The sequence below is a fragment of the Lynx canadensis genome, chromosome B1 (genome assembly GCF_007474595.2).
Source record: "Lynx canadensis isolate LIC74 chromosome B1, mLynCan4.pri.v2, whole genome shotgun sequence".
Classification (NCBI taxonomy): domain Eukaryota; kingdom Metazoa; phylum Chordata; class Mammalia; order Carnivora; family Felidae; genus Lynx; species Lynx canadensis.
The window spans coordinates 35,590,139-35,617,920 of record NC_044306.2 but is presented as its reverse complement, the minus strand read 5'-3'; the positions used below and the strand labels follow the sequence as shown (position 1 = coordinate 35,617,920).

At 49.1% G+C, this 27,782-nt stretch overlaps 2 protein-coding genes across 6 annotated transcripts; both read left to right on the top strand.

The window, feature by feature from the left end:
• The first annotated feature begins 2,037 nt into the window (after positions 1 to 2,037).
• NPM2 (nucleophosmin/nucleoplasmin 2) lies at positions 2,038 to 16,488 on the top strand. Of its 4 annotated transcripts, none has more exons than XM_030312464.1 (8): positions 2,038 to 2,119; positions 2,466 to 2,555; positions 2,657 to 2,742; positions 2,893 to 3,018; positions 13,961 to 14,051; positions 14,842 to 15,029; positions 16,083 to 16,116; positions 16,198 to 16,488. In XM_030312464.1, the coding sequence occupies exons 2-7, from the start codon at positions 2,498 to 2,500 to the stop codon at positions 16,092 to 16,094; spliced, it is 561 nt and encodes a 186-aa protein (XP_030168324.1). In that variant the 5' UTR covers positions 2,038 to 2,119; positions 2,466 to 2,497; the 3' UTR covers positions 16,095 to 16,116; positions 16,198 to 16,488. The 4 variants fall into 4 exon arrangements, 3 of the variants coding, with proteins under 3 accessions (XP_030168324.1, XP_032448738.1, XP_030168321.1); XM_030312461.1 differs by lacking the exon at positions 2,038 to 2,119 and adding an exon at positions 15,200 to 15,234 and having other exon boundaries at positions 2,455 to 2,555; XR_003968238.2 differs by having other exon boundaries at positions 14,842 to 16,116.
• A 5,138-nt stretch (positions 16,489 to 21,626) lies between these two features.
• Positions 21,627 to 27,015, top strand: FGF17 (fibroblast growth factor 17). Of its 2 annotated transcripts, none has more exons than XM_030311859.2 (5): positions 21,627 to 21,784; positions 21,958 to 21,994; positions 25,028 to 25,172; positions 25,413 to 25,519; positions 26,558 to 27,015. In XM_030311859.2, the coding sequence occupies exons 1-5, from the start codon at positions 21,750 to 21,752 to the stop codon at positions 26,849 to 26,851; spliced, it is 618 nt and encodes a 205-aa protein (XP_030167719.1). In that variant the 5' UTR covers positions 21,627 to 21,749; the 3' UTR covers positions 26,852 to 27,015. The 2 variants fall into 2 exon arrangements, with proteins under 2 accessions (XP_030167719.1, XP_030167720.1); XM_030311860.1 differs by having other exon boundaries at positions 24,995 to 25,172.
• Positions 27,016 to 27,782: the final 767 nt, after the last annotated feature.

Genomic DNA, 27,782 nt, shown 5'->3' with positions numbered 1-27,782 from the left:
GATCAGTAAACACCTGAAAAGATACTCAACCTCACTTGTCATCAAACAGAAACAAATAAACACAAGAGATGTCACTATATACATCCACTAGAATGGCTAAAATTAAGAAGACTGACAATACCAAGTGTTGATGAAGATGTATGGCAACTGGAATTCTCATACATTGCTGGTAGAAATGCAAAATGACTTCAGAAAGTAGTTTTACAGTTTCACGTAGTTTAATACATGCTTACAAAATGATCCAGCAATTCCACTCCTAGGTATTTATCAAACAAAAACTAAAACATATGTCCATGCAAAGACTTGTTCATGTTATTTTTATTCATAATATATGTCTAAAACTGAAAACTACCCAAATATGCATCAACGGGTATATCAGTCAGGGACATATCACAAGGAATTGGCTTATGCGGCTCTGGGGGCTAGCAACAAGTCTGAAATCCACAGGGCAGGTCATCAGAAAAAGCAAACTGGAAGCTCTCTGGTAGGAGCTGAAGCCGCAGTCCACAGGCAGAACTTTTTCAGGGAAACCTCCCACCCACATTACTGACAGTAATCTTTATATAAAGGCAGCTGATTATAGGTGTTAATCACCTCTACAAAATGCCTTCACAGCCACACCATTAGCGTTTGACTGAACAAGTAGGTATGATAGCCTAGCCAAGTTGACACATAAAACTGACCAGCACATGCGTGAGTATACAAATCATGCATAAACAATAAACAGAAACAAACTACTGATACAAACAACAATATGGGTAAGTAACTCTCAAAACACATTTTGTTCAACAAAAGGACTGGTGAAAAGACCCTGTAGGATTCTACTTATATGAAATTCTAGAACAGTCAATAATGATCCACAGTGTCAGAAAGCAGGTAAATGCCTAATGCCAATTAGGCATTGATGTGAGGATACTGACCGCAAAGGGAAACCAGAAAATTTGGAAGAGTGATGGATATTGTAACTGGACTGTGGTGGTGGGTACCCAGGTATATACATTTGTCAAAATTCATCAAATTATACACTTTAAATGAGTGCCTTTTAAGAAATAAATTATCTCTCAATAAAGTGGACATGTTAAAAAGGAAAAACTAAAAGCTGATTCCTGCACAGCACAAGCTCCAATCAAGGTTCCAGAGAGATATATCCAGTTCCTCTAGCACTATTTTTGGAAAAGACTAACCTTTCCTTATTGAATTACCTTGGCACTTTTGTTGAAAAGCACTGAACTTTAAGAACTGAACTTTATGTGTAGGTGAGAAGTTTCCAGAATGGAAAGGAAGGATAAAAATGCAATCTGATCAACTATACTTCATTTTTAAAAAGGGGTTGGGGGAGGAAGGAAAGAAAAGGAATTCAAAGAGAGAGATCCCTGGTTATTTCTGACTCCCAGAGATGATGCATGTGCAGAGTAGGCCAAAGGGGGATGTGGCCGGCTGAAAGGCAGCGTCCTCTCCACCACCCCCAACCACAGTGCCCTGTGAGCTGCTGTTTGTTAGATGACTGGCCCTGGTAAAGTCACTCACTGGGCCCTATGGTGTATTCCCCACCAGCTGCCATAGCTGGTGACCTCTGGTGTCCTAACTCATCCCCACCCCCTTCCTGTCCGTGGGACAAATTATCCTTCTGGAAACAGGGCTCTTCTTCTCTGGGGCCCAAAACCCTGGGGGACGGGCCCTCCTGGCCTTGGAAAAGGCCCACACCGAGAGGGTATGAAAAAAGGAAGGCGTTGAGCAGGAAAAAGCCTTAATGCTGCTTCCCACTGGGTGGCCACGCAAGTCCAAGCTAGGCGATCTCACCCAGTAGGCCTCCGAGAATCCCCAGGGGCCATGAAGGTGGTGCTCACAGCGCGGTCCTCGACCAGCAGCAGCAACTTCACCTGGAAACCCGTTAGAATGCAAATTACCTCGGCCCCACCCAACCCTCCACGACCGGAAACTGTGGCGCTGGCACCTAGCTCGGTGCTTTAACGAGCCCTCCAGGTGCGCCGAGGCACGAAGAGCAACGAATGGAGGAGCGGATTGGGGAAAGAAGGGCCTCTCCTTTAAGACGGAGCGGACGCCCCCCGCCGCCCCTTCCCGGGCCTCCTAACAGCCTGCAGCGGCCCGCGGCTCTCAGGTGCGGCTGCGAGGAGGCCGGAGTGAGGGAGCCCGAGACGCCCAGCGCGCAGGGCCGGTGAGGCGGAGGCGGGCTGGCGAGCGGGTCCGGCGCCAGGGGAAGTACAGCCGGGACCGCGACGGCGCCGACGGCGCCCCCGGGCGCAGCGGGCCGGCGCCCAGCACCTTTCCAGCCCGGACAACCTCAGCGTCGCCCCCACTCCCACCCCACCCCGCACCGCTGGCCCCGGGCTGCGGGGTTGGACGGCTGCGCCCGCCAGGGGCTCGGAATCCGGGGCGGCCGGCCGGGATGCGGGCGGGAGCGGGGAACCGGGCCTCGCCTCACGGCGGGCGCCCCTTCCTCACAGCCGCCGGGACCCCGGCGCCCGCGCCCAGAGTCATGAACCGCAGCAGCACGAGCAGCGCGGCCGAGAAAGCGCCCACAGTCATGCTCTGGGGTGAGTGAGGGTCCGGCGGGTGGAGGGTGGGGAGGGAGGCGGAGGAGAAACGGGGAGCCTCCCTGAGCCGGCCCGGCCCCCTCGCTGCCCTCCTTCCGCAGGCTGTGAGCTAAACCAGGAGAAGCGGACCTGGACCGTCAAACCCCAGAAGGAAGGGAAGCAGGACTGTAAGCTGTTGCTCAGTACGGTGGGTGTCCCGGCCCCCAGGAGGGGATGGTAGGATGGACTCGGGAGGGACGTGGCCAGCTGCGGGGGAGCAGGTGGGGCTCTCTGGTCTCTGCAGGTGGAACAGGGGTTCCCTCCGGTGTTGAGGTGGCCTGTCTTCAAACGCTCTCAGATTTGCTTGGGGGAGAAAGCCAAAGAAGAGATGAACCTCGTGGAAATCCTGCCCCCAGCCAGCCAGGAAGACAAGAAGGCCAAGCCCATCACCATCGCCTCTCTTCAGGCCTCGGTGCTCCCCATGGTGAGCCTCCCTACCCCATCCCCCCCGCCCCCGCAGGCTTCGGGAGGCTGCCTGCCCCGGGCACTCACCGCCTGAGCGGGTGTGGACGGACAAAGGTGGGATACAGTCGTTCTGCAGGAATGCAGTCCCGCCAGGGGGCCGTATAGCCAATGACTTTGAGCCTTGGACTTAGGAGGCAGGGAGCCCCGTTTCCATCCCAGCTCACCTTTTCCCAGCTTGGGCAAGTTAACCTCTCTACAAAATCACGTTTTTAAACTTTTTGATGCTGGTGACAGGACACTGTTGATGACTTCCACATTGATTGTGTATCCAGAAGTTCTCTTATCTCTAGTAATTTATCTTGAGTTCTCTATGCAAATCATCATTGTTAATGGCAGGTTTTGTATCTTTTTTTTTTTTTTAATTATACTACACGGTCTAGGACCTCCAGTGTACTATTGAGGAAGATTGTAATGGTAGATGTCCTTGTTCCTTTCTTAATACATGTATGTATATTTTTAAAGGAGTGCTTCTAACGTTTCTCCATTAAGTGTGGCACATCTGATGAGACGATAACTTCCTTTTTCAAGTTAAGGAAGTCCCCATCTAGTCCTGCTCTGCGTTTTAAAATTGAGATTTCTTCTTTTTAATCAAAAATGGTTATCAAGTGCTTTTTTAGATTTAGATGATCATAGGTTCTTTCTTCTTTAACCTGTTAAGGTGGTGAGTTATATTAATAGAATACTCTTCAGCCAACTTTGCATTCCTAAGATAAACACTGATAGATCATACTGTGAATTTCTAGATTTGCTTTGCTAATATATTTTTTAAAAATTTAAATCTTACATACTCGTGAGGTTGGCCTATCTTATTTGGGTGTCAAGGCACACTAGCCTCATGAACTGGGGGATGGAGTGTTCTCTCCTTCTATATGGTGGAACAGTGAATGTAAGACCGGTATCATCTGTCCCTGAAGATCTGGGAGTCCCATCTGTAAAACTGCCCCAAAACTCCCCCCCCCACCCCCATCTATGAGCTCTCCCTAGATCTCCTTCATTCCCAGGGTTTTATTTTTAAAGACCATCTATACAAATCAAAACTTTGATATTTATTTCTATAGACCCAATCCCTCTCTTGTGCTCCAGATCCTGTGTCCAACTCAGTGTATTTAATAGATATCTAAGAGATAACCCAAACTTAACAAATCCAAATCCAGATTCTTGATTTTTATCTATAATCTCTTCTCCCACCCCCAAACCTGAGCCTCTCCCAGAATATAATTGCTCTCCCAGTTATTCAGGACAAAAACTTCTTTCTCTAACACCACATATCACCAGCAAATCCTGTTGGCTCTGCCTTCACAATGTACCCCCATCTGACCACCTGTCACCACCCCCTGCCATGTCCTGGCCCAGGTGCTCAGTTTTATTGCAGAGTCTCCTAACTGGTCCACCAACCCCCACCCTTGGTTCCTTATAGTCTATTCCAGGGTTCCACAACCTACAGGATTAAATCCAGCCTACTGCGTGTTTTTGTAAATGAAGTATTATTGAAACACAGCCACGCTCCTTCATTTTGTATATTATCCATACCTGTTTTCCCTTGGTAACAGCAGAACTGAGTAGTCTCCACAGAGACCATAAGGTTCACAAGCCTAAAATACTGGATATCTACAGAAAAAAATTCCCCAATCTCTAGTCTATTCTATGTATGCACCAGGTGCCAGAAGGATCCTTTTAAACAAAAGTCAGACCATGTCGCTTCTCTGTCAGAACACTTATGTCAGTGGCTTCCCATTTCACTTAGAATGAAATCCAAGATCCTTTATGTTCTGGCCCTTAGAAACCTCTCTTAAACTCACCCTTGGCTACTCTCCCCTCCCTAATCCTGCTCAAACTGCACTGGCTTTCTTGATTGTACCTTGAAAATTTCAAACATACCCCCTTCCTGGGAGTCTTGCATTTACTGTTCCCCATGCTAGGAATTCACTTGCCCCTCACTTCAGCCTTTGTTCATACGTCACCTCATTCAAGAAGTCTTTCCCAGGGCACCTGGGTGGCTCAGTTGGTTGGGCTCTCAATCATGGCTAAGGTCTTGATCGCACAGTCGTGAGTTTGGTCCCTGTGTCTGACGTGAATCCTGCTTTAAAAAAAAAAGTCTTCCCCGACCACAAACCTCATCCCCTCTTCCTACCCTTCCGTAACCACTTTTTCTCCCATGGAACCCATCACTGGCTTCAGTTTTCATCTGTGCCTGTCTTTCTCCCCAACAAGGATACAAGCTCCAAGACAGCAAAGACTTTGCCTTTTCATTTACTGCCTTAGCCATAATGCCTATATACCATATGTTATGGTATGTTGTAGAAACTGGTATATTGTAGACACTCAACATGTAATGAGTGAGTAAGGAAGTGAACAAACTATGTGCAACTGGTTTGATTTTAAACTATTGTCATTTAAGTTTTAGGTCTAGATGTTTCCATTTCTTTGAGTCAGTTTTTATATCTGCTTTATTGAGATATAATTTATATACAATAAGATCCACCAGTGTTAAGTATACCACTTGATGCATTTGATAAGTGTATATAATTTTGTAACTACCACTGCAATCAAAGTAGAGAAAATTTCCTTCACCCCCCCCAAAATTTCCTCATGCCTCTTTGCAGTCAGCCCTTTCCACCTACCACTGCCTCTGGCAACCATTGATCTACTTTCACTACTCTTTTGCCTTGTCTAGAATTTCATTTAAAGGGAATCATGCAATACATAGTGTCTGGTACCTGGCTTTTTTCACTTAGCGTAATGCTTTGAGATTTATCTGTTGTTGGTGAAACAGTAATGTGCTCCTTTTTTATGTCTGAGTAACATTCTATTTTACAAGTACATATATATGTCAAGGTTTATTTATTCATTCACTTGTTAGCAGACATTTGGATAGTTTCTAGTTTTTTGTTTTTGGTTTTTTTGTTTTTTTTTTCATTTTTGAGAAAGAGTCTAAGCAGGGGAGGGGCAGAGAGACAGGGGGGGACAGAGGATCCCAAGCAGGCTCCGCACTGACAGCAGTGAGCCCAAGGCAGGGCTCAAACTCACAAATTGTGAGATCATGACCTGAGCCAAAATCAGACGCTCAACCAACTGAGCCCCCCAGGTGCCCTGGGTAGTTTCTGGTTTTATACTATGAATAAAGCTGCTATGAAGTTTGAGTGTATTTGTATGCACATGTTTTCATTTCTCTTGTGTAAATACCTAGGAGTAAAACTGCAGAATCATTAGTAAGCATATGTTAAACTTTATTTCCCCCCTCCCATCCTCTTGCATATGTTAAACCTTACACACCACTGCCAAACTATTTTCTGAATTACTACACCATTTTGCATTCCTACCAGTTGTTCCACATCCTCCCCAACACTTTGCATTGTCAGTGTTAATTGTAGCCATTCATAAATTTAGGCCATATGTATAGTGGCATCTCATTGTGGTTATTATTTATATTTCTTTGATGACTGGTGATATTGACCATCTTGTTGTCTGGTCATTTGATATCTTCTTTTGTAAAATGCCTGTTTAGATGTTTTCCCCATTTTTAAATCAAGTTATTGAGTTGTAGAAGTTCTTTATATATTTTGGATACAAGTCTTTTATCAAAAATATTTATTTCAAATATTTTCTGCTAGTACATGACTTGCCTTTTCATTCATAATGATTTCTTCAAAGAGCACAAGTTTTTAATTTTTATGCAGTCCAATTTGGTATTTTCTCCTCTTACAGTTCTTTTTTTGGGGGGGGCGGGTGTCCTGAGAAATCATTGCCTAAACTAAGGTCACAAATGTCTTTTTCTATGCTTTCTTCTAGAAGTGCTATTGTTTAAGCTCTTACATTTGTCTGTATTCCTCCATTTCAAGATAATTTTTTTGTATGGTATAAAATAAGCGTAGAGAAACATTTTTTTCCCAAGCTGATACCCATTGCTCTAGCACTATTTTCTTTTTTTTTTTTAAGACTGTCCTTTCACTATACAATTATGCTGGCATTTTGCTATAAATCAGTTGCCTGTGTATGTATGCATGTATTCCTGTATTTTGTTTCATTGATTTGTATTTGTATCTTTACTCTCATGACAGACTGATTTGATTATTATAGTTTTATAGTTAGTCTTAAAATTAGTGTGTCTTCCAACTTTGTTTTTCTTTTCCAAAATTGTGTTGGCAATTCTAGGTCCTGAACATTTCCACATAGATTTCAAAATAGGCTTTCTTTGAAAATCAGTCTGTTGGGTTGTGACTGAGATTGTATTGAATCTATAGACTATTTTGGGGGGAATTGGCATCTTAACAATTTTTAGTCATTAATAATTGAGCATATGTTTCTCTATTTGTTTAAGTCTGTCACTTTTTACCCTAATGTATGTCTTTAACTTTAACTTTTCCTACTAATATTTTGTAGTTTTCAGGGAACTGGTTGTGTACATACTTTGTAAGATCTACCCCAACATACTGCTATATTTGATTTTAGGTGCTATTGAAAATGGTATTAAAGTATTTAATGAAAGATAATTCACATGCCATAAGCTTCATCTATTACGTGTACAATCAGATGGTTTTTAGTAAATTAAGAGTTGTATGCCCATCACAGCCTAAGTGTAGAACATTCTCATCACCCCCAAAAGTAATTCCATACCTACTAGCAGTCACTCCCCATTTCCCACACTCACCTGCAGCACTAGGCAGCTGTTCATCTATTTTCTGCCTATTTTTGCCTATTCTAGACAGTTCGTATAAATGGAATCACAAAATGTGTGGTCTTTTGTGACTACTCCTTTCACAGCATAATGTGTGGTTTTTTTTTTTAATGTTTATTTATTTTTGAGAGAGAGAGAGAGTGGCAGAGCGTGAGCAGAGGAGGGGCAGAGAGAGAGGGAGACACAGAATTCAAAGCAGGCTCCAGGCTCTGAGCTATCAGCCCAGAGCCCCATGCAAGGTTCAAACTCATGAACCGCGAGATTATGACCTGAGCCGAAGTCTTAGCCACCCAGGTAGCCCCACATAGCATTATGTTTTTAAGGTTCATCCATGTTGTAGCATATAGCACTACTTTCTTTTTATTGCCAAGTAATACCCATCTTATGGATATATATGAAATCATCCATTCAGCAGCTGATGGACACCTGTTTTATGTCTACCTTTTGGCTATTATGAAGGCTGTTATGAACATTCATGTACAAACTTTTGTATGAATATATGTTTTCATTGCTCTTGAGCATATCTCTGGGAGTGCAATTGCTAGGTCATTGTGGTAGCTTTATGTATGTAACATTTTGAGGAACTGCCAGATTATTTTCCAATGTAGTCACACCATTTTACAATCCCACCAACAGAATATGAGGATTCCACTTTCCTCACATCCTTGCAATACTTACTATTGTCTATAATTTTGATTAGTCATTTTAGTGGGTGTGAACTGATAGTTCAATGTGGTTTTGGTTTGCTTTACCTAATGGCTAATGATGTTGCATCTCTCTTCATGTGTTTATTGGTCATTTGTATATCTTTTTTGCAGAATTGTCTATTCAGGTCTTTCTTCATTTTTTTTTTAAATTGCATTTGAGTTTGACATTTTAATATTGGTCTTTTTACTTTAAATTGTATGAGCGCTTTAAATACTCTGCATACAAGCCCCTTATCAGATGATTTGCAAATATTTTCTCCCATTTTCTGAGTTGTCTTCTCAATTTCTTGATGATATCATTTGCAGCACAAAAGTTTTGAATTTTGATGTAGTCTAATTTATATGTTTTATCTTGTTTCTTGTGCTTCTACTATCAAATCTAAGAACTTGTCACCTAATCCAAGGTCATGAAAATTTGCTCCAATGTTTTCTTCTAGGGGTTTTATAGTTTTAAGTCTTCTAGTTAATTAAGTCCATGATCTATTTGGAGTTCATTTTTGTGTATAGTATAACGTATGCAAATGTATTTTTAAATTTCATTTTATCATTGTTCAGTAGTAGTATATAGTTACATAATTGTGTTGGGGTTTTTTTTTTGCTATTATTTGACCTTGCAAAACTTCATAGAAATCCTAGCAGCTTTTTGTTGATTCCTAATGGATTTATTCATGTCATCTGTGAATAAAGTCAGTTCAACTTCTTGCATTCTTTTTTCTTGTCTTCCTTCACTGACTAGGACCTCAAATATAATGTCAAATAAAAGTGGTGACAGCATGTCTGTCCTTGCCTTTTTCTCTTCTACCAGTGTTCAGCCTTCTACCATTAAGACACATGAAGGATTTTCGTACAGATGTTCTATATGAGGATGAGGATGTTCCCTTCTGGTTCTAATTTATTGAGATGCTGTTGAGTTTTGTCCAAGAATTCTTTTCTGCATCTACTGAGGGGTTTTTTTGGCCTCCTTTATTAAGTGGCAAATTACATTTATTGATTTGTTTTCAAATTTTATTTTTATTAACTTTTAGTTTTTTTATTTTAGGTAGGCTCCACACTTAAAGTGGGGCTGACACTCATGACCCTGAGATTAAGAATGTCATGCTCTACCAACTGAGCCAGCTAGGCACCCCATCAAATTTCAAACCCATTGTACATTCTTGGGGTAAGCCCCATTTGATCATGATATATTATCCTTTTATATATTACTGGATTCCATTTGCTAATGTTTTATTAAGGATATTTGTTTTGGGGCACCTGGCTGGCTCAGTCAGGGGAGCGTGTGGCTCTTAATCTCAGGGTTGTAAGTTTGAGCTCCACACTGGGTGTAGAGATTACTTAAAAATAATATATTTTTAAAAAATATTTGTGTCTATATTTATGAACAACATTGGACTGTACTTTTCTTGTCATGTTTTTATCTGGTTTTAGTATTAGGGTCATGCTGGCCTCATAAAATGAGAAGGAAAGTATTCTCTCCTTTTCTGTTTTCTGAAACAGTTCGTGTAACTTTGGTATTTTTTTCTTAAATGTTTTGATAGAATTCATGTGAAGCAATCTGGTTAACTGCAAGTTAAATTTCTTTAATAGATTTAGGACAGTTTGGGTTGTTTTTCTTAAGAGAGCTCTGTTTATGTCTTTCAAGGAGTTTTTCCATTTTGTCCACATTGTCAAATTCATTGGCATAGGGTTGTCCATAATATTTCCTTTCTTCCTCTCCTGTAAAATCTGTAGTAAACTCTGCTGTCTTATTCCTGATATTGATAATTTGTGTCTTCTTCCCCTTTTCTTTGTGCAGTCTGGTTAGAGGTTTAATATTTTTATCCATCTTTTTCAAGAACCAGCTTTTGGTCTCAACTTTTCTCTATTGTTTATCCACTTTTGTATTTTATTGATCTCTGTTCTTTATTTCCTTTCTTCTGTCTGTGTGGGTTTTAATTTGCTCTTTTTCTAGTTTTGTAAGGCAGAATCTTACATTATTGATTTAATTTTTTTTCTCACTTCTCTGTATACCTCTTAAGGTGTCTTCACACAAGCACCACCCACCAAATTCTGCTTGCAACTCACTGATCCAGAAATTAGTATTGCGGTCACTGCCAACTGCACAGGAAACTGGGGAATACGGTCTATGGTGGGTACAATATTAGGGCGCTGATATTATGGGAAAAGGGAAGAATGGATATTGGATAAGCAATGAGAAGCCTCTGCCACATCTGGTAAATATGTCTCCATATCTTCAACATTTGTATGTGCTCACATTTTAGGCATGTATCTTATAAGCAGTAAGTAGCTAAACTTTGTTTTAATCTATCTGGCCAATAATATCTGTTTATGTTTACTGTGATGCTATCATACTTGGATTTATTTGTAATATGTACTTTGTGCTTCTATGTTCATTGTTTTTTTTTTTCATTTTTTCCTCTTTTTCCTTTTTCCTCTTTTATTAGATTAAGGTTTCTTTCCCCCTTTTCCTTTCTACTGGTTTGGAACTGTAGAGTCTCACTCTACTTTTTAGTGTAGTTATCCTTAATTTTTTAACAATCATGCATGACCAGTTTAAAATTAATGCTATATTTCTCTCTCCCAGACAATCCACAGAACTTTCCTGAGCACCCTTTTCTTAACCGACCTGTTGTTATCATGTAGTGTTTTAGCTTCAACTTGTTTTAAACCCACTCAATACTAGTCATTACTAGTACTATTTTATTTTACAATAATGCTGACTTGGATTTGTCTTGGTTGACCAAGTTGCTTGCTCACCACTGCTGCTCATATCCACTTCTTCCTTCTCACTTCGATTGTCAGCTTTTTGAGACCTCATTTAATAGGTCTGGGAGGAGCGAACTTACTTGGGCTCTGCCTGGAAATGTCTTTATTTTACCCTCATTCCTTCATGGTAGTTTGGTTCTGTATAATTCTACACAGAGAGGTACTTTCCCTCAAAATGTTGAAGACGCCATTCTAGTCTTCTGGTTTCTGACGTTGCTGTTGAAACCCTCAGTCTGTCTGCCTATTGTTCCTTTTCTGGACATCTGTCTTTCCTCTCTGGTTTATTTTAAGAGAGCCTCTTTGTTTTTGGTATATACCATTTCACTATGGGATGTTCAGATGTACATTTACTTTTATTTATCTATTCAGGACCTAGGTTTCCTGGACATGAGGATCTGTGTCTTTGGTTGTTTCTAGAAGCTCTTGGTTATCACTTTGCCCATTGTGTTGTTTCTAGTCCCTTACTGTGATTAGATGCATCTTAGATCTCATTCTGTCCTCTGTATCTCTCAGCCTCTCTTTCATATTTCGTTCCTCTTGTCTCTGTGCTATGTACCGGGTCGTTTCTTCACAGCATGGTTCCAGTTTACTGATACTTGCTTTAGCTGGTGTATTCTTTTTAACCATTTGTTCAGTCTAGAAGCTGCATTTGGTTCTTGTTATTTCTCATAATACCTTGTTGTTATGCTTCTGATTCCTACTTCTATGTTTATTTGACTTTCATCAACCTAATGTCATAACTGCTAGACTGTTGTTCTTTTCTCTCTGGCTCTTGGCTGCATCGGTCTACAGTCGTCTCGTTTCCTTCCACTCACTCTAGCAGGACCGTGCCTTGGACATTTTGTCACTTTACACGGTGAGGCGTCTTCGTGGTTCCACTGTTTTCTCCAAGAGAATTCTGTGTGAGGAAAATTGACAGCACCCCAAGGGATTGGTTTTGTGCTTGTGCCTGCTGTTGGCCCCAGGAGTCACCAGCCTGGGATCTTATACGGGTCTGTTGGCTTCGCAGTGCCCACCAAGTGAATTCAAGCTTGGTGTGAGTGGCAGGTACAGCCATGGGTTTTTAAGTTCTCACAGGAGACTTCTTTTATCCCACATGCATTTCCTTATTCCCTTCCTTCAGTGGAGAGGAGTTCCTGGTGGGTGGGTTTGGGATTCTTCCGTCCCCCGTCCTCGCCCCCCACCCTGGAGCTTCTGCCTGAAGTGCACCTGTGGAGGACCCCAGCCCCATTCAGTGGGCCCCGTGACCGCACGCCTCTCTGGAGCCCAGGCCTGTCTCCTGTCCATGAGCACATGTTAAAACCCAAGGCCGAGGCTGTTTTCGGGCACATTTTCCCTTCAGCAGCTACAGCACCGGTGCTTGTGCGTGCTGCCCTCCTTTCTGGTGCACGGGGCCTCTTCCTTCTGTCCTGCTGTTCAACCAAACAGTGAAAACATCGGAATACATTTTATCCAGCATTTCTAGGCTTTGGTGGCTACAGAGTTTCAGTTTTTGCTTGTCTCCTTCCTGTCTGAGCCAGAAACTCTAAATTAATATCCCTAAGCCTCAGTTCCCTCCACTGTAAAGGAACGGCCCCTCCGTTGTGGGCTTGTTGTGAGGGGTTAAAAGAGGAAAGCAAGTGAAATGCTTAGCATAGGGCCTGGCACACGGTAGGAAGTCAATAAATCTGAGTATCATCACTGATACAATAGAAAATGGAAAGTTTGGAAGAGTATCAAGAAAAGAAACACCGTACTGTCCACTGAAAATTAGGGTTCACACTTAATAGAATTCTAACTTTATTCATATGTATATCCACACATGTAAGACAAAAGTAGTACTGTACATACAACTTTGCATCTGCTCTTCTCATTTGATTAGTGTCTTATTCGGGTTGGGCCACCATAACAAAGTACCAGAGAGTGAAGGACTTAATGTGCATCTATCTTGTCATAGTTGTAGAGGCTGAAAGTCTGAGACCAGGGTGCCAGTGTGGTCAGATTTGGGTAGGATCATCTTCCTAGCTTGCAGATGGCTGCCTGTACTCTGTGTCCTCACACAGCAGAGAGACAGAGACAGAGAGAAATCTCTGGTCTCCTTTATAAGGGCACCAGTCCCATCATGAGGGCCCAGCTCTCATGACCTCATCTAACCCTAATTACCTCCCAAAGGCCTCATCTCCAGATACTATCACATTGGAGGTTAGGGCTTCACATAAGAATTTGGCAGGGGCACGTGGATGGCTCAGTTAAGCATGTGACTTTCGGCTCAGGTCATGATCTCACGGCTTATGGGTTTGAGCCCCACCATTGAGCTCTGTGCTGACAACTCAGAGCCTGAAGCCTGCTTCAGAATCTGTGTTTCCATCTCTCTCTTCCCCATGCGTTTTCTCTCTCTCTCTCTCTCTCTCTCTCTCTCTCTCTCTCTCTCTCTCAAAAATAAACATTAAAAAATGTTAAAAAAAGAATTTGGGGGACACAATTTAATCTGTAGCCATCAGACTTCTCTAACAGCTGCCCCTCAGCTTAGAAGCCTGTCTGTGATCTTTAACAAGAATGGGATTATCAGATTCACAGTCTTCCGTTTGAATCCACCTCAACAGGAAGGGCCAAGGGCTTGATAACACAATGAGGTCCAGAGAACCTGTGAAGTGTGTGTAGTTGGGGTTTGGGGAATAAATTCTGAACGTTTCTATTAGACACCATCCCCCAGACAGGTGCCAGGCCTGAGTGAGCCCATCTTTTCTGCTCCTGCCCCTACATCCCTCCTTCTGCAGGTCATGATGGGATTGGAGCTTTCTCCTCCAGTCACTTTCCAGCTCCGGGCTGGCTCTGGACCCGTGTTCCTCAGTGGCCAGGAATGTTATGGTAAGTTGGAGCTTGGACCTGAGGCGGGTCTGACTATAGTGCCTAGCACAGGGCCAAGGGAATAGGTATTCAAACGCTGGATGGATTCTTGAATTACTAGAGAAAATCTCCAAAGGCAGCGTGATGGCCGGTAGCCTGGAATGGAAGTTCTCCTTTACCTCCCCACCATGTCCTCTGTGGGCTGCAGTCCTCTTGCCTGTACCATGAGGGTGGGTGTAGACTTGGTTTCATCTTCAAAGAGCCACTGTGAGGAATAAATGGGATACTCAGGGAGAAGCAGTTTGCATGATAGCTAGTACTAGCCCGCATGTAAAATGTTAGGTGCTATGAGGTATGTAGCTGGAGGAGCGATATAGGCTCTATCAAATCACTGTGCTGTTGATTCTTCTCATATCCTTCTCAGCCCAGTTGTGCCTCTGTATCAGGGTACAGTTACTCAAAAACCCTGGCAGGCTCCACTTCCCTTAGGATGAGGTCTAAATTCCTTAGCTGCTGTTTCCATTTCCTCCCTTCCCTTGTGCTCTCTGCCCACCCTCACCCTCCTCTGAATCCTTCCCAGCCAGAGCCACAGCTTACCACCTCACCTGCCCTCCTCTACCACCCCAGCTTTCTGGGGTCCCGGACCCCTCACTCCATCTGAGCTTCTACTTTGTCAGGCCAGAAAGGGTCTCTAGGAAGTGGCAGGTGTTGGCTTCCCCAGGGCAGCTCTGAGAGCAAGACCGATCGTGGAACAGGAGCTAGGCCGAGACCTGGAGCTCAGCATCCCTGCTCCCTTTCCATACCCTCACAGACACTTCAGACCTGTCCTGGGAGGAGGAGGAGGAGGAGGACCTGGAGGAGGAGGAAGAGGAGGAAGATGACAGCGATGATGATGATGATGACAATGATGATGTTGATGTAGATGTGTCCCTAGAGGAGGAGACCCCTCTTAAACAAGTCAAGAGGCTAGCATCCCAGAAGCAGACAGGTGTTGCCAAGGTGAGGGAAGGGACACCCCCCCCCCACAGGCTCCTCAGAAACCTGGGCCAGGCCTCCCGAGTTGAGTGTGAGTGTACAGAGGCCTGGGGTCCTGCCAGGTGCCCAGCAGGAGTCTGCTGGCCCTGGACCCTGCCCTAACTGTCCCCATGCTGCTTGTGTTTGCTTCCCAGAAAAAAAAGGTGGAAAAAGAAGAGGAGGCAGTGAGGTAACTCTTTCCATCTGTTAACGTGGCCAAAATCTTACAGCTGAAGCCTATAGGGTTAGAAAGGGTCTGGCGTGTGTGCATGTTTGTGACCACACAGATGTGCTGTCTCTGATGGCCAGCACAGCCTTTTTTGGAAGGCATCAAAGTATTCTTATCTTCTGACCTAATTCCACTCATGGTAACCCCTTCCCAAGGACCCCATCCAAAATACAGGTAAAATCATATGCACTAAGAAACTGATCCCTGCATTATTCAAGTAATAGTGAAAAATGGAAGCATTCTAAGTGTCTACCAATATAGTAGATTAAGCTGGGTCACATTTTCCCAGTAGAATGTGACATAATGGCTATGAAGAATATAGCATCCTGGAAAGTGTTTACAGAATTTAAAAAGAACAGGATCTTAAATCATTTTCATGTTATTTCACATGTTTTTAGAAGAAAAAGCAAAAAGTCCTGCAAGGAAACACATCAAAATGTTAATACTGGTGGGAGGTAAAGAAACAAGTGATTTCTATTTGCTATATTTTGTGCAATGTAGTTAAATATTACTTTTATAATGAAAGAGACCTATTTGTGATAAATAAAAGAAAGCAGGTGGAAGTCTAATAAGAAAACACCTCTTGTTAAAATAAGAGAGAGTCAGAATGGTCCCAGCAGGTGACGGGGTGGAGAGGTGAATTCTGCAGCCTCCCAGCTCTCCATATCACAGCCCCTGGCTTTCCTGGAAGTGGCCAGGGCCCTGCATTGCAGTGTAGGCATTAGGAGGTTCTGGGCTACTGGTGTCCTGCTGAGCTCTCTCTCTTTCTCACCCTCATCCCTTCTCCTGGCCTCCCCACCCTATTCCAGACCCAGCCTTAAAGACAAGAGTCCTGTGAAAAAGGTGAGTACCAGGAGAAGGGGCTGGTCCTCCTGGGGGCAGAGGGAGGGAGTGGGACTCTGGTGCCCTCCCTTCTCTCCATAGGCCAAACCCACACTCAAACCTAAAAAACCAGGATCCAAGAAATGAGGAGCCAGGAGTGGCCTGGCTGCAGTGACGGAGAGAGAGCCAGCTAGAACACCATACAGAGTGGCCTTCCTGCGGGTGTGCTACAACCCCATGTTCCCCCCACCCAGCCTCTCTCCCTCTGAGTCTGAATGTGACGGAGCTGTTGAGGGCAACACAAGGGGCCCACACTCCAACTGTCAAGTTTCGGCAGGACCTGGAGGGAAGAGCCCTGACCTCAGAGCCCCAATAAAGTTTGCTTTGCCGGGACCTTGTTTCTGCCATCTGTTCCAGAGGGCCCGTCCTTATTGCTGGCTGCAGTGAGCCCGTGTGCCCAGCAGAGGGAGGCCATGTGCCAGCACACCCCTACCTGGTGGCTGGCCCGCCACCTGGACTGAGGCTGAGGCAGCCAGCCAGCCAGCTGGGCTCTGTTCTGTTCTTTCATCTCCCTCTCTGTCCTCAAACTCCCACCCATTCCAACCCCCCCCCCAGCTTTGGGACAAAAAACCAAGGGTCTCAACCCCCTGCACAGCTTCAACTTTGTGCCCTTGTCCTGAGGGAGGGAGCTCCAGACATTGTGGGTCTTCCTGTGTCCACACTCCCTTCTGGCTGGTTTTCCAGGTAGAGAGTCAGAAGGCTAGAGCTGCCTGCCCCCCGCTGGGAAGGGCCTTAGTCCCTGTCAGACTAGCCTGGGGATCTTCTCTCCTGGCCCTAATCACGTGTTCATTATCAAATGCACAGACCAGGACATCTATTGGAACCTCGGAAGTTCGATGCTAATGCTGCTCTCCCAGGCTTGCCTCTCCTGTTCAGGGTGAGCTCCTGTTCATTTGTGTGAAGATCTGTGTCAAGCAGGAGCCCAGAGGCCTGGACCTTCAAGGAAGCCCTCCCAGACAGGGCAGATGAGGCAGGCCTTGCAGAAGCTATTGAGGGTCTCTTACAGGAGGTGGACAGGTAAACACTTTTAACTCTCATGCGAGGGTTCACCCAGGGCAATTCTCGGAGCCATGGGAACAGGGCTCAACAAATTGTTAGGGTAAGGCAATAGGGGATTGGCAAGGGGACAAATGACCCATTGGGTGGCTCTGGGCTCCTGCCCTCTCCCAGGCCTGCACAGCCACTTTGGAGCCTGGCTCACCCATTGTGACACACAGATAGCCTCCCACTGGGGGTTATAGTTACAGGGCCTCCACTGGGCTTCTCCCTGGCCCTCCTCTACACCCCCACTGGCCAAACCTAAAGTGGGCCAATGGGGAAATGGCCCTGTCCTCTCTCCAGGATCCCTAGGCATGGGTCCCAGAAGGTTGGAGGTCTTTGAATGCCTGCACGGGAAGGTCAGCAACCAGGCTTGCATGTTCCTGTTCAGCTTCAGTTTCTTTTAATGCCAGAAGAGACTGAGGACGGTAGCTTAGCATTCTTGCTGCTTGCTTTCTACATCCCAGGAGACAGATGTGGGCACCGTCCCACCCTCGAGCAAATGAGAATGAGCCACTGACCTCAGGTCACCCAGAGAGCGACAAGGCACATGGGTTCACATCAGGCTCCAGGTGGGCAGCGACCATTTACCATGGCCTCATGCCACAGTGACACAGGGTAAACAAGACAAATTCTTCACCTTCAAGCCACCTACAGTCTAGTGGAAACACAAAAGCCAACAGCAAAATTTCAGTTACTGTCAAGTGCTTTGGAGGAAGTGAGACAGCACTTCTCCAGCCTGGAATTAGCCTATTAGGAGATCAGAGAAAGTCCCTCAAAGGAGAAGACTGACAAGAAGAGGGTGGCAGGCTCCATGAGTAGCTGGCAGAAGGACACTCCCAGGAGCAGGAACCGAGCAATGCAATGGGCCTCAGGCAGAGCAAGCAGAAAGAGAGAGGATTAGCAGGATTTTGGTAATAACATGCTGGAAGCTAGGTGCTGAGCGCCTTCTGGGACTCACTCCATAAAGCCCCATTTCTCAGACCTGGAAAACGAGGCACAGAGAGGTGAAACAACTTGCCCCCAAGGCCACAGAGCTAGTGGAGAAGGCAGGGTTCACCACCAGGTTGTCTGGACCCACGGCTCTTATCTTGAACCACTCTGAAATGACTGAGAGAGACGGACAGCACAGCAGCCAGAGTCCTACAAAGTCTCATAAACTGAAAATAATAGTTAAGAATAAGGTCCACGGTGTAACCCGCACCTTGGGAGGGGCAGCCCCCAGCCAGTTATAGCAAAGCACAGATGCACACAGATACTTCTTCCCTTCATCTCACCCAGGCAAGTGCCCCAGCAGCCTAGCTCAGCCATAGCTCTGTACATAAGGGCACGCAACAGCTAAGCCGTTCCTGACTTGATGTCCAAATGCTGGCAGGCAATGGGGATCAAACAGCAAGGATGGTAGGTGCTCCAAATTTTAAGAGTCCATTTGCCTTTTGCCCTGCCCCAGCCCCAGCCCCAGCCCTTCTGTTTTCCAACAGGAAAATGGTGGGCTGGGGTTTGTAGCAGGTGGTGACAAGTGGCAGGTCCGCAGGTGGGCTCAGTGTCTGCACCAGCTGGGCTGTTAGAAGGAGCAGGCGTGAGACGCCTCAGTTGGGGGGTGTTGAACTTGGCACTAGGGGGTGGGGATTAACCAACCAGCCCAGGCTACTTCTCACTTCCTTTATCACCTCCTGCCACCTCCCCCTATAAATGTTAATGAACCCTACTATTCTCCCTCTCCTCTAGTCAAGGGAGTCAAAGTTTAGGTCAACGGAGTCTGGACCATATAAGAAGGTCTATGCCCCTCATTTCCATTCTTGTGGCACTTGATACTTTTCATGGAGTGTCCATCTCAGTTGATACTCATGGTGGCAATTTTGACAGCAGTGATAATAGCCATTTCCTTTTTACAAATTAGGAAGCTGAGACCAGAAAAGTGAAGGGACTTGCCATAGGTCATAGAGGCCAGGGAACGGGGATAAAATCCATGGAACACTCTTCATGCTGCCTCCCCTCTTGGAGCCCAGCACTGGCCTTCCCATGGGGATAAAAGCACAAGCTGAGTCAGAAAGGCAGGCCTGCAGGTGCACAATGGGAAGGGACAAGGAGCAGATGTCACACCATGAAACAGGCTATCCAGCCATGCCCCAGAGGCCCCTGGCACCAGCCCCTGGCTGAGCCCCAAGGCCAAGCTTGACTGCTGGCATCTGTTACCATGGAGACCCAGGCCTGGCTGGGGGGCTGGCCACTGACAACAGGCCCCTCCCCCACTGATAGGAACCAGGCACTCAGGCTCAGAGGCCTGGAGTCCAGACCTCACTAGATGGGGCTCCCGCATCTGCCTCCTTATTTCATTCCACCCCCCAGCTCACCCATCCACCCCAGAACCTCAAGCCTGAGCTATCTCCTTCATGCATCTGCTCTTACCTGTCATCCCAGGACTGAAAGTGGGAGGAGGTAGCCTTTAGTACCCCACCTGGGAGCTAGTTGTTGGTGGAGATGTGGGTGAGCTCAAAGGCCCACCAAGAATAGAGCCAGAGCCAGCACCAGTTCCAGAAGTAGATTTGGGGATTTCCGCAGAAGAGGCAGAGTTCAAATCAAGACCCCAAACAGAACAAATGTGGAAGATGGAAACGATCAGGAGCATCAGCCTGAGCAAAGCAGAGCTGTGGGACGGTCTAGGGCATGCTCGGACAACGATGAGCACTGGATTGGGAGTCTGGGCACCTGGCACCTTGTCTGAGTTGTGCCACTGACTAACTAGCTGTGAGACCCTCGCTGGGCCTCATCAGTGAGTGAGGAGGCTGGACCAGATGAAGAATCTCTAAGACCCCTTCCAGTTTTGACATCCCTTCTATTTGATTCCAAGCCTGGACTCTGCCAGTTACGGGGAGCTACCCCTGCACTCTCCAGACCAGCTCAGGTTCAGCAGGGCCTTGAGTCCCAGAGGCCTGAGGGGTGGGGGGTGGGGCTAGGAGCCTAAAAGCTGGAGGTGGCCAGGAGGTAGCCTTGGGGCTTGTCTGGGGGAGGGGGGAGGGGTGGCAGACAACTTTGTGGATTGATCTAGCTCTGGAAGGTGAGGAGACTTGGAGGTGAGAGTTTCGCCCTCCTGCTCATCTCTTTAGGTAAATACCTCCACATCCAGCATTTCCCTTTCTCTTTCCATCCTGGAGGCACTGAGACCTGCAGGGAGCCCAGTGCTGAGGTGCGAGCTCCACTCCCTACACAGAAGACTTCCCTCAGAGATCCCTCTAAGCACATGCCCCCTTCCACAGCCACCATCACCCACCTTCTGTAGGGAAGGAACCATTAGAGTCCCTGGTCACCTAGCTTCTGGGACCTTAGATACTGCAGCCCGGAGGGCATGGACACAGTGGCAAGGCTCCAGACATGATCCATGTGGACCTTAGGAACCTAGTTCTGCCATTCACTGGCTGGGCCATTCTGAGCTAACTACCCCCCATGCCCCCCCCACCCCTGCCCCGTGTGCTTTAGTGTCCTCTGCACAGGGGTCCTAGAATGGGGTCCTACCTGCACAGTACAGAGCAGGGTGGGACCAGAGGCCATGTGAAGAGGTTGGTGGGCACAGGGAGGGAGGAGGCCCTAGGGATGGCTGCTGCCCCAGAGAGGAGGGTGAGTGAGGCCCAGAACATATGACACACTTGACGTCTGCTAAGCCCAGTTATCTCCTTTGGTCTGCCGGCATCCTGAGGCACTACTGCCCCCATCTCTCAGGCAAAACTGCCGAGGCCCAGAGGAAAGTAGCTTGTGCCAGTGCACCAGCTCCTCTGAGTCTGTCTGTTCCCGGACGTCAGGCCAGCTCTCAAGATTCCATCGCGTCCTCCTCCCACAGCTGCACCTTCCTCCCCCTCCCTGACCCCCAACCTGCGGCACCCACTATTTGCTGCCATCGGGACAGCCCTAACACCTCCATCCCGGTGGCCAGACAGCAGAGAGGGGGAGCAAGGGGTGACAGAGGCAGGGGAAGCAACCGCTCCTAGCCAAGCCCACCGCCTGCCCCCTGGAGGGAGGCTCCTCCTTTTAAGGCTGCTTCTGGGAATTTCCACCCCCGGAGCCAGACTCAGCAACCCCTGGCCCGGAATGATACCTGCGCTCACCCTTGGGGAGGTGGGGCACCAAACCTGAGGGCAGGAGGAGCTGACCCTGGGAGGGGAGGAGGGACCCTCTAGTCCAGGTCTGAGGGTCACGGAAAACGTGGGAGACTACAGGGGCCAGCCTCCTTATCAAGAAGGCTCCACAGCTCCATCCTCTGTGCTCGGGTAGCCCAGCAAGAGGCTGGCAGACCCCGCCAGCCAGCGGCTGCTTTGCTGTCTCACTGGCCAGGAAGGTGGACACCTCACACCTCAGTCTCCCAATTACGCCCTCCTCCCCCATTCCTTCTCCCCTCCCTTCTCTCTCCTCCTCCTCCTCCCCTTTCTCTCCTCCTCTCCCCCCTGAAAACCTGTGGCTTGAAGAGACCTTGGCTTCTCTGGGACTCTACCCCTGGGGACTGCCCATATCTGCTCCTGAGTTTGGGGGCAGGAGGGCAACCGCCCCAAGAAATCTCTCCGGCGATGGGAGCCACCCGCCTGCTGCCCAACCTCACTCTGTAAGTGCACTGACTCTCTGAACTGAAGTTTTGTTGCCATTTGCAGCCTGGGACAGACCTAATCTTACCGGGAATCCCACACGGAGGGGCAGGGAGGGGCGGGGGGCTCTGCCTTCTCACCCTGGGTTGGCTACTGGCACCCACACCAAGGTCTGCCTTGTCTTCTCACACAGGTGCTTGCAGCTACTGATTCTCTGCTGTCAAACTCAGGTAGGCGGGCGCCCCCCACTAGCTTTTCTCCATCTCTCCCACCCCACCCAGCTGGGGGGGGGTAGCTTCCTTTCGGTGGACAGAGGCAGGTTCTGGCCTCTCCCTGGATCCAGAAGGTTTTTGAGGGTGGGGGCTGGTGTCAGCCTCTGGAGGTGTATAGAAGGGGCTATGGCAGATTTGGGGATTGACTAAGGTCTTTATCTGTCCTCCCTCCATGACCCTCTCTACATGTCCTGAGGTCTCCGCTTTTCTCTCCATCCGGCTCCCCTCAAGTGTTCCCCTCAAGGCTAAATGCATGGGGCAACCCAGTCTTGAGGGATGGAGTCTGGAGTGGTAGGAAGAGGGCTGAGGTGATGGCTCAGGTGAGGCTTGTACTTGGAGGTACCTGAAAAGACAGGTTTTCATGCAAAACCAGTTGTGTATTCCACTTACTACCCCACTCTCACCACCATAGATGTCCTGGGGAATCACTGTCCTGGGGGATAGCCCCAGTCAGGGCAGGGTGACTCCTTACCTACAGGGCAATGAGGTCAAGCCCCAAGGGGTTTGTTTGGGACAAGATTCAGGGTTTGCATCTCCACACTCCCCCCACCCCATGTTAGCCCCCCCATGCACACCCCCACCCCAAGCCTCAGCCCCCTGTGCGAGGCTCGGTCCCTTTTTGTGATCCTCCATAAAAGTGCAGCTATTAAAATGCACTGGTCCAGAACCGCTCTGGGGAGAGATCGCTTGGCTTTCCCAGGCCAGAGGCCCGCTTCTCTTCATATCCAGTGGGGACTTTTTTTGAAGGTAAATGCCTTTTCTCTGGGAGAGGGAAAGGGGCTGCCTTTGAAGCAGTGGGGGGGTGGGAGAGAGAGAGAGACAACTCCCCCCCTTTTCCTTCCCCCTTTTGCTCTAGCCCCCGTTCCAGGCCTTTTGCTTCACACATCCAGGGAGAGCAAGAAGAAAGCCCCCAGCCTGGCCGGGAGGGGGCTGGGGGTGGGCCCAACCTGTTCTGGAAGGGGAATTAGCACAATGGTGAGGCTGGCCGGGGCGTTTATGGCCTGGCTGAGGCCCCATTCAGGACTCAGGGAAGGTGGCAAAGCTGTCCTTTCCCCCTTGAAGTGCCCCCTCGCCCCCCTTGGAGGGGGGGCCGGCAGGCCGGACCATAGCCATGCTTGAGGGGCCGTCTGACAAGCAGCTGTCTGCAGCAGTGGAAGGGGAGGTCCCCCCGCAGCGGGAACATGAAAGGGACAGGCCAGGTCCCGCGGGGAGAGCGACTTGTGGGTTGTGGGCTGTGGGGGGGGCGTGGGGCTGCTTTTGTGCAGGGCCTGAAGGGGGACAAGGAGAGGAGGGGGCTTCAGGGGGGCCTCTCTGCTCCTGACCTGGAACAGACAGCCAGAAGGAGGCTGCCCGCCAAGAGGGGCGGAGGGCCTGAACCTGGGCCAGGAGATGGGGGCTGGGGATAGGCTGGACCCCACCGAGGGTCCTGGCCCAGCCAGACCCCACCCCCTGGCAGGAAGGCAGGCCCTCACCCCAAATGCTGGCTTCAGGTTTTTCTGGGGTGGGGTGCAGGGTGCACTTTGCTGCTTTGAGTTTCCAGACCCTGCTCTCATAGGCAATGGGGGGGGGGGGTGCTCCTGGTGGCACTCCTGGCCTGTGGCCTAGCTAGAGTCGGAAATGAGCAGTGACACACATGAAGGGTTAACCCTGAGCAGGTTACAGGGTCAGCCTGTAGCCGCTCCCTCACCGCCCCCTTCCTCAAAGCTGATCCTTCCTGCTCCTCCCTCTACCATAGAGTGGCCCCTAACAGATGCTGATCTGGGTCGAGGTCTGTCTAGGTGGTTTCTACGGGGCCTGGAATAAAGGTGGCCTTAGGGATCTGGGGTACAGAAAGTCTGTTCCAGCACAGGCCAGTAGGATATGGGTGGGGAGAGAAACCCATTAGCCTAGGGTTGAGGCTGTCACCAGCAGCTGAGAAATGTCATCTGGTTTGCACCTTCCTGGAGACAGAGGACAGGAAGGGGTCTGTTTTTCTCCCACTCAGTGTTGCAGATAGGTGAGACAGGCCAGAAGAAGGTAATCGTCCTGGCTTTGCAACATGCATGGGTAGAACCTGGTTAGCGGGCAGGCAACAGTATTGCCCCCACTGGCCACGAGCCTCTGTTACATTGTGACACAGGCAGGCAGCTCGCAGGAGAGCCTGGGCCACCACTGATAGCTCCTCTCGCTGCTGCAGCCTCCATCTCCCTCGCTAAGGAGGCACCTCACCCCTAGTGGCGGGAGGAACACTGACCAAAAGGGGGATGGGGTTCTCTGAGGGTCCTGAGTACCCAGAGGCAAAGGCAGGGGAGATGGGCAGGAGCTCAGGATTCCACAGTTAGCGCTGAAAATAAATGCTTACAGGGGCATTACAGGAGCCTAAACAAAAGGTCTTAGAGCCTCCATAATGCTCTCTGGTAAGCCTAACAGACCAGCTTCTGTATGCGCATGTATGTATATGCCTGTGCATGTGTGTGTGCCTGGGGATAGGATCCTTCAAGGCCAGTGGGGAGGATGAAGGAAAAATCTGGTTATCCTGGCTAATGGAGCCAAGACCCTGGCATTCTGGAGAAGGGACAAGCTCCAGTCCTAGAGGCAGGACAGCACTTCTGTCTCTAATCAGCTGGGTCACCCAGGGCACCTCTTTGACATTGGAATTGGGTACCATAACTGTGAAGGTTCTGTCTAGCAACCAGAGTCATGATTCCAGATCTGCACTGCATCACCAAGGGTCCCCCAAGCCTGTGCGGCCACCAGTTCTCTGCTCCAGGGCAGATGGGGAGCCAAGAGGTCATGACTGGCTCACCCGCTGGCCTGGAAAGACCATGGCCATATGCACCCTTCACCCTGCACCTCTGCTTCCCAGGACAAATGGCCTGGCCCCCTCACACTCACCTCCACACCCCTCTCCCTTGGATGGACCAGTGGTGGTGTCACCCAAAGCAAATTGACACTATTTTTCCCTTGGTAACCGCAAAGGGGGAGAATCACCCGTCTCCTAATTTTAACCAGTACGTGAGGGACCAGGGTGCCATGACTGACCAGCTGAGCAGGCGGCAGATCCGTGAGTACCAGCTCTACAGCCGGACCAGTGGCAAGCACGTGCAGGTCACCGGGCGTCGCATCTCTGCCACCGCGGAGGACGGCAACAAGTTTGGTGAGACCCAGCCCTCACCAGAGGCCACTCACACTGCTGGCCGGCCTAACCTGGTCCGTCCCCAGATCCTGTGCCAGGGCAGGGGCCACAGTGGGAGAACAGGGAGAAGCCTCTTGGAGTAGGGCCTCTCGGTGCCCCCCCACCCAAGTGTGGAAGTCAGGCTGGTTGGGGGGCCCCCTGCCATACCTGAGCCGGCAACCCCAATGGACGGAGGTCTTTCTCCCCCTCCCCCCATCATAGCCAAACTCATAGTGGAGACAGACACGTTTGGAAGCCGTGTGCGCATCAAGGGTGCTGAGAGCGAGAAATACATCTGTATGAACAAGAGGGGCAAGCTCATCGGAAAGGTGAGAACTGGAAGGAGGGGGAGTGGATGAAGGAATCAATGTTACTGCGTGCCCCACAGCACCCCCTACTCCCCTCTACTAGGCCCAAGCCATGACTGACTACGCACACACCCCAACACTAGGCCACTCTGGTTTCTCCATTTAAATGAGTCCCTGTGGGGTCAAGAAGCCCTCTGAGGACACTTACTGACCCATAAGGATCTTCAGCTCTGATTTATGAGGTATTTCCCCAACATCAAGGAGTCAGAATTTTAGCACTTACATGATATTGCAGTCCCTATGTTGAGGCTTAAGCGCTGATCAGGGTTGAGAGTTGACATTCATACAAGGCCACTAGTTTCCCCAAGGTCAGTGGGGTCCACAGGATCCAACTAGCAAGATGCACACTAACTGCCTGCTAGCTTAACCACCCTGCAGGGGCAGTTCCAGCACTGTTGGGTAGGAGAAGTCCACTTCCCTTAACATTTGTCAATCCTGGCTTCCAGTTCTGGCTGTTCTCACCAACTATTTGCTTACCTTGGTTAAGCCTCAGGCTTCTTGTCTATAAAAATGGGCATAGTGTCAAGGTTATCTATTGGGTCAAATGGGTGGTGGGGTGGCTCCTGACATAGTCTGGTATTCTGTAAACATTTGCCCCTTGTTTTCATCAAAGACTGTTGCCTCCTTTTCCTCCACCCAGCAGCACCATTGGCCCAGACTGAGGAGTGTGCTCGTGTACAGAGTGCCCACTGGGTATGCGCTGAACTGCATAATAATCTTGATCTTTATGCCACATCTTGGGAAACAGGCTCTGCATGGCTAAATACCCTGCTCAAGGTGTACAACTTCCAAATGACCAGGCTGTATTTAAGTTCAGACCTGACTCCAAGCAAAGCTTGCTCCTTTCTCCCACTTCTGCCTCTCACCAGGCAGAAATCCTTGGGCACACGGCTCCTGTCATTCCTTCCTCAGTCCCACAAAATAGGCCCCAAAGGCAAGCAAGGCAGAAAGTTGGGTGGACAAACTCGCCTCCTCTTGTTCCTTCCCTCCTCCCCGCAGCCCAGTGGGAAGAGCAAAGACTGCGTGTTCACAGAGATCGTGCTGGAGAACAACTACACGGCCTTCCAGAATGCCCGGCACGAGGGCTGGTTCATGGCCTTCACCAGGCAGGGTCGGCCCCGCCAGGCTTCCCGCAGCCGCCAGAACCAGCGAGAGGCTCACTTCATCAAGCGCCTCTACCAGGGCCAGTTGCCCTTCCCCAACCACGCTGAGAGGCAGAAGCAGTTCGAGTTTGTGGGCTCAGCCCCTACCCGCCGGACCAAGCGTACTCGGAGGCCACAGCCCCTAACGTAGTCAGGGACACTGGGGGCAGCTGCCCCTCACCAGCCTTCCCATCCCCTTCCCTTCCTAATCCCAAGACTGGGCTGGGGTGGAGGGAGGGGAGTCAGAGCCCCCAAGGAGGAAGGACCCTGAGGAACTACAAGCCCCAGAGCCTCAAGCCAGAAAGGGGACAGGACTGCCACATAGCAGGGCTGGGGTGTCAGGGCAGCTGCCCCAGACCCAACAATGGAATAGGCCCCGGGGGGGAGGGGGGATGGCAGACCCCCAGGAGAGGAACTGTAGTGTTACCCTGGACTCAGGCTCCCTGAAACAGGCGAAAAGGGCAGCAGGTTCAAAGCCTTGCAGACACTGTCTGGAGCTGGCTCTCTTTAAATTCTCCCCAAATCTTCTTCAGTCTGCCCCCAGCCTCCAGTTTCCTCCTGGCCAGACTGTAGGAAGGGACTTTTGTGTTTATTTCAGGAAAAAAGAAAAAAAAAGAGGGTTGGCCATTCTTCACATTCCACTACCCAGGCCTGCACCCCCATCCCCGACTTCGAGCCCCAGAATAAAACCATTTTCCTGCAAACGGGTTATCTAAAGGCGGGTTGGAGGGATCCACTACCAAACGGCATTGGTAACAAAGTCTCTCGGAGAGGCGCCCGGGGAAGCCGTGGAAGCCAAGTGCCCCGGCCCGGGCGTGGCCCAGCAGGTGGAGGGGCAGCGCGCGCGCGCGCGCGTGGGGGGCGGCGGGCAGTGCCGCCTGGAGGGAAAGCGGGGTGTGGGTGGCCCAGGAAGGCCCCGCACCTCCGCCCCACGCGAGGCCGGCGGCCCGGGGCGGGCGCAGGCCCCAGGACCGGCGGGCGCGCCCCTCCCTCCGCGCGGGCTCCGGTTTCCTGGCTGGCACTGCGCGTCCCGTGCTACCTGTTGGGGCGAACCAAACCCAACCCTGGGGCCGGCGAGCGGC

Bases quoted from the DNA above. Each gene is read 5' to 3' on its own strand.
- FGF17 (XM_030311860.1), top strand. From the start codon at position 21,750: ATGGGAGCCACCCGCCTGCTGCCCAACCTCACTCT. The intron at 21,785-21,957 runs GTAAGTGCACTG...CTTCTCACACAG, and splicing joins CTGCTGCCCAACCTCACTCT to GTGCTTGCAGCTACTGATTC. The intron at 25,173-25,412 runs GTGAGACCCAGC...CCCCCATCATAG, and splicing joins GGAGGACGGCAACAAGTTTG to CCAAACTCATAGTGGAGACA.
- NPM2 (XM_032592847.1), top strand. From the start codon at position 2,498: ATGAACCGCAGCAGCACGAGCAGCGCGGCCGAGAAAGCGCCCACAGTC. The intron at 2,556-2,656 runs GTGAGTGAGGGT...CTCCTTCCGCAG, and splicing joins GCCCACAGTCATGCTCTGGG to GCTGTGAGCTAAACCAGGAG. The intron at 14,052-14,841 runs GTAAGTTGGAGC...ATACCCTCACAG, and splicing joins CAGTGGCCAGGAATGTTATG to ACACTTCAGACCTGTCCTGG.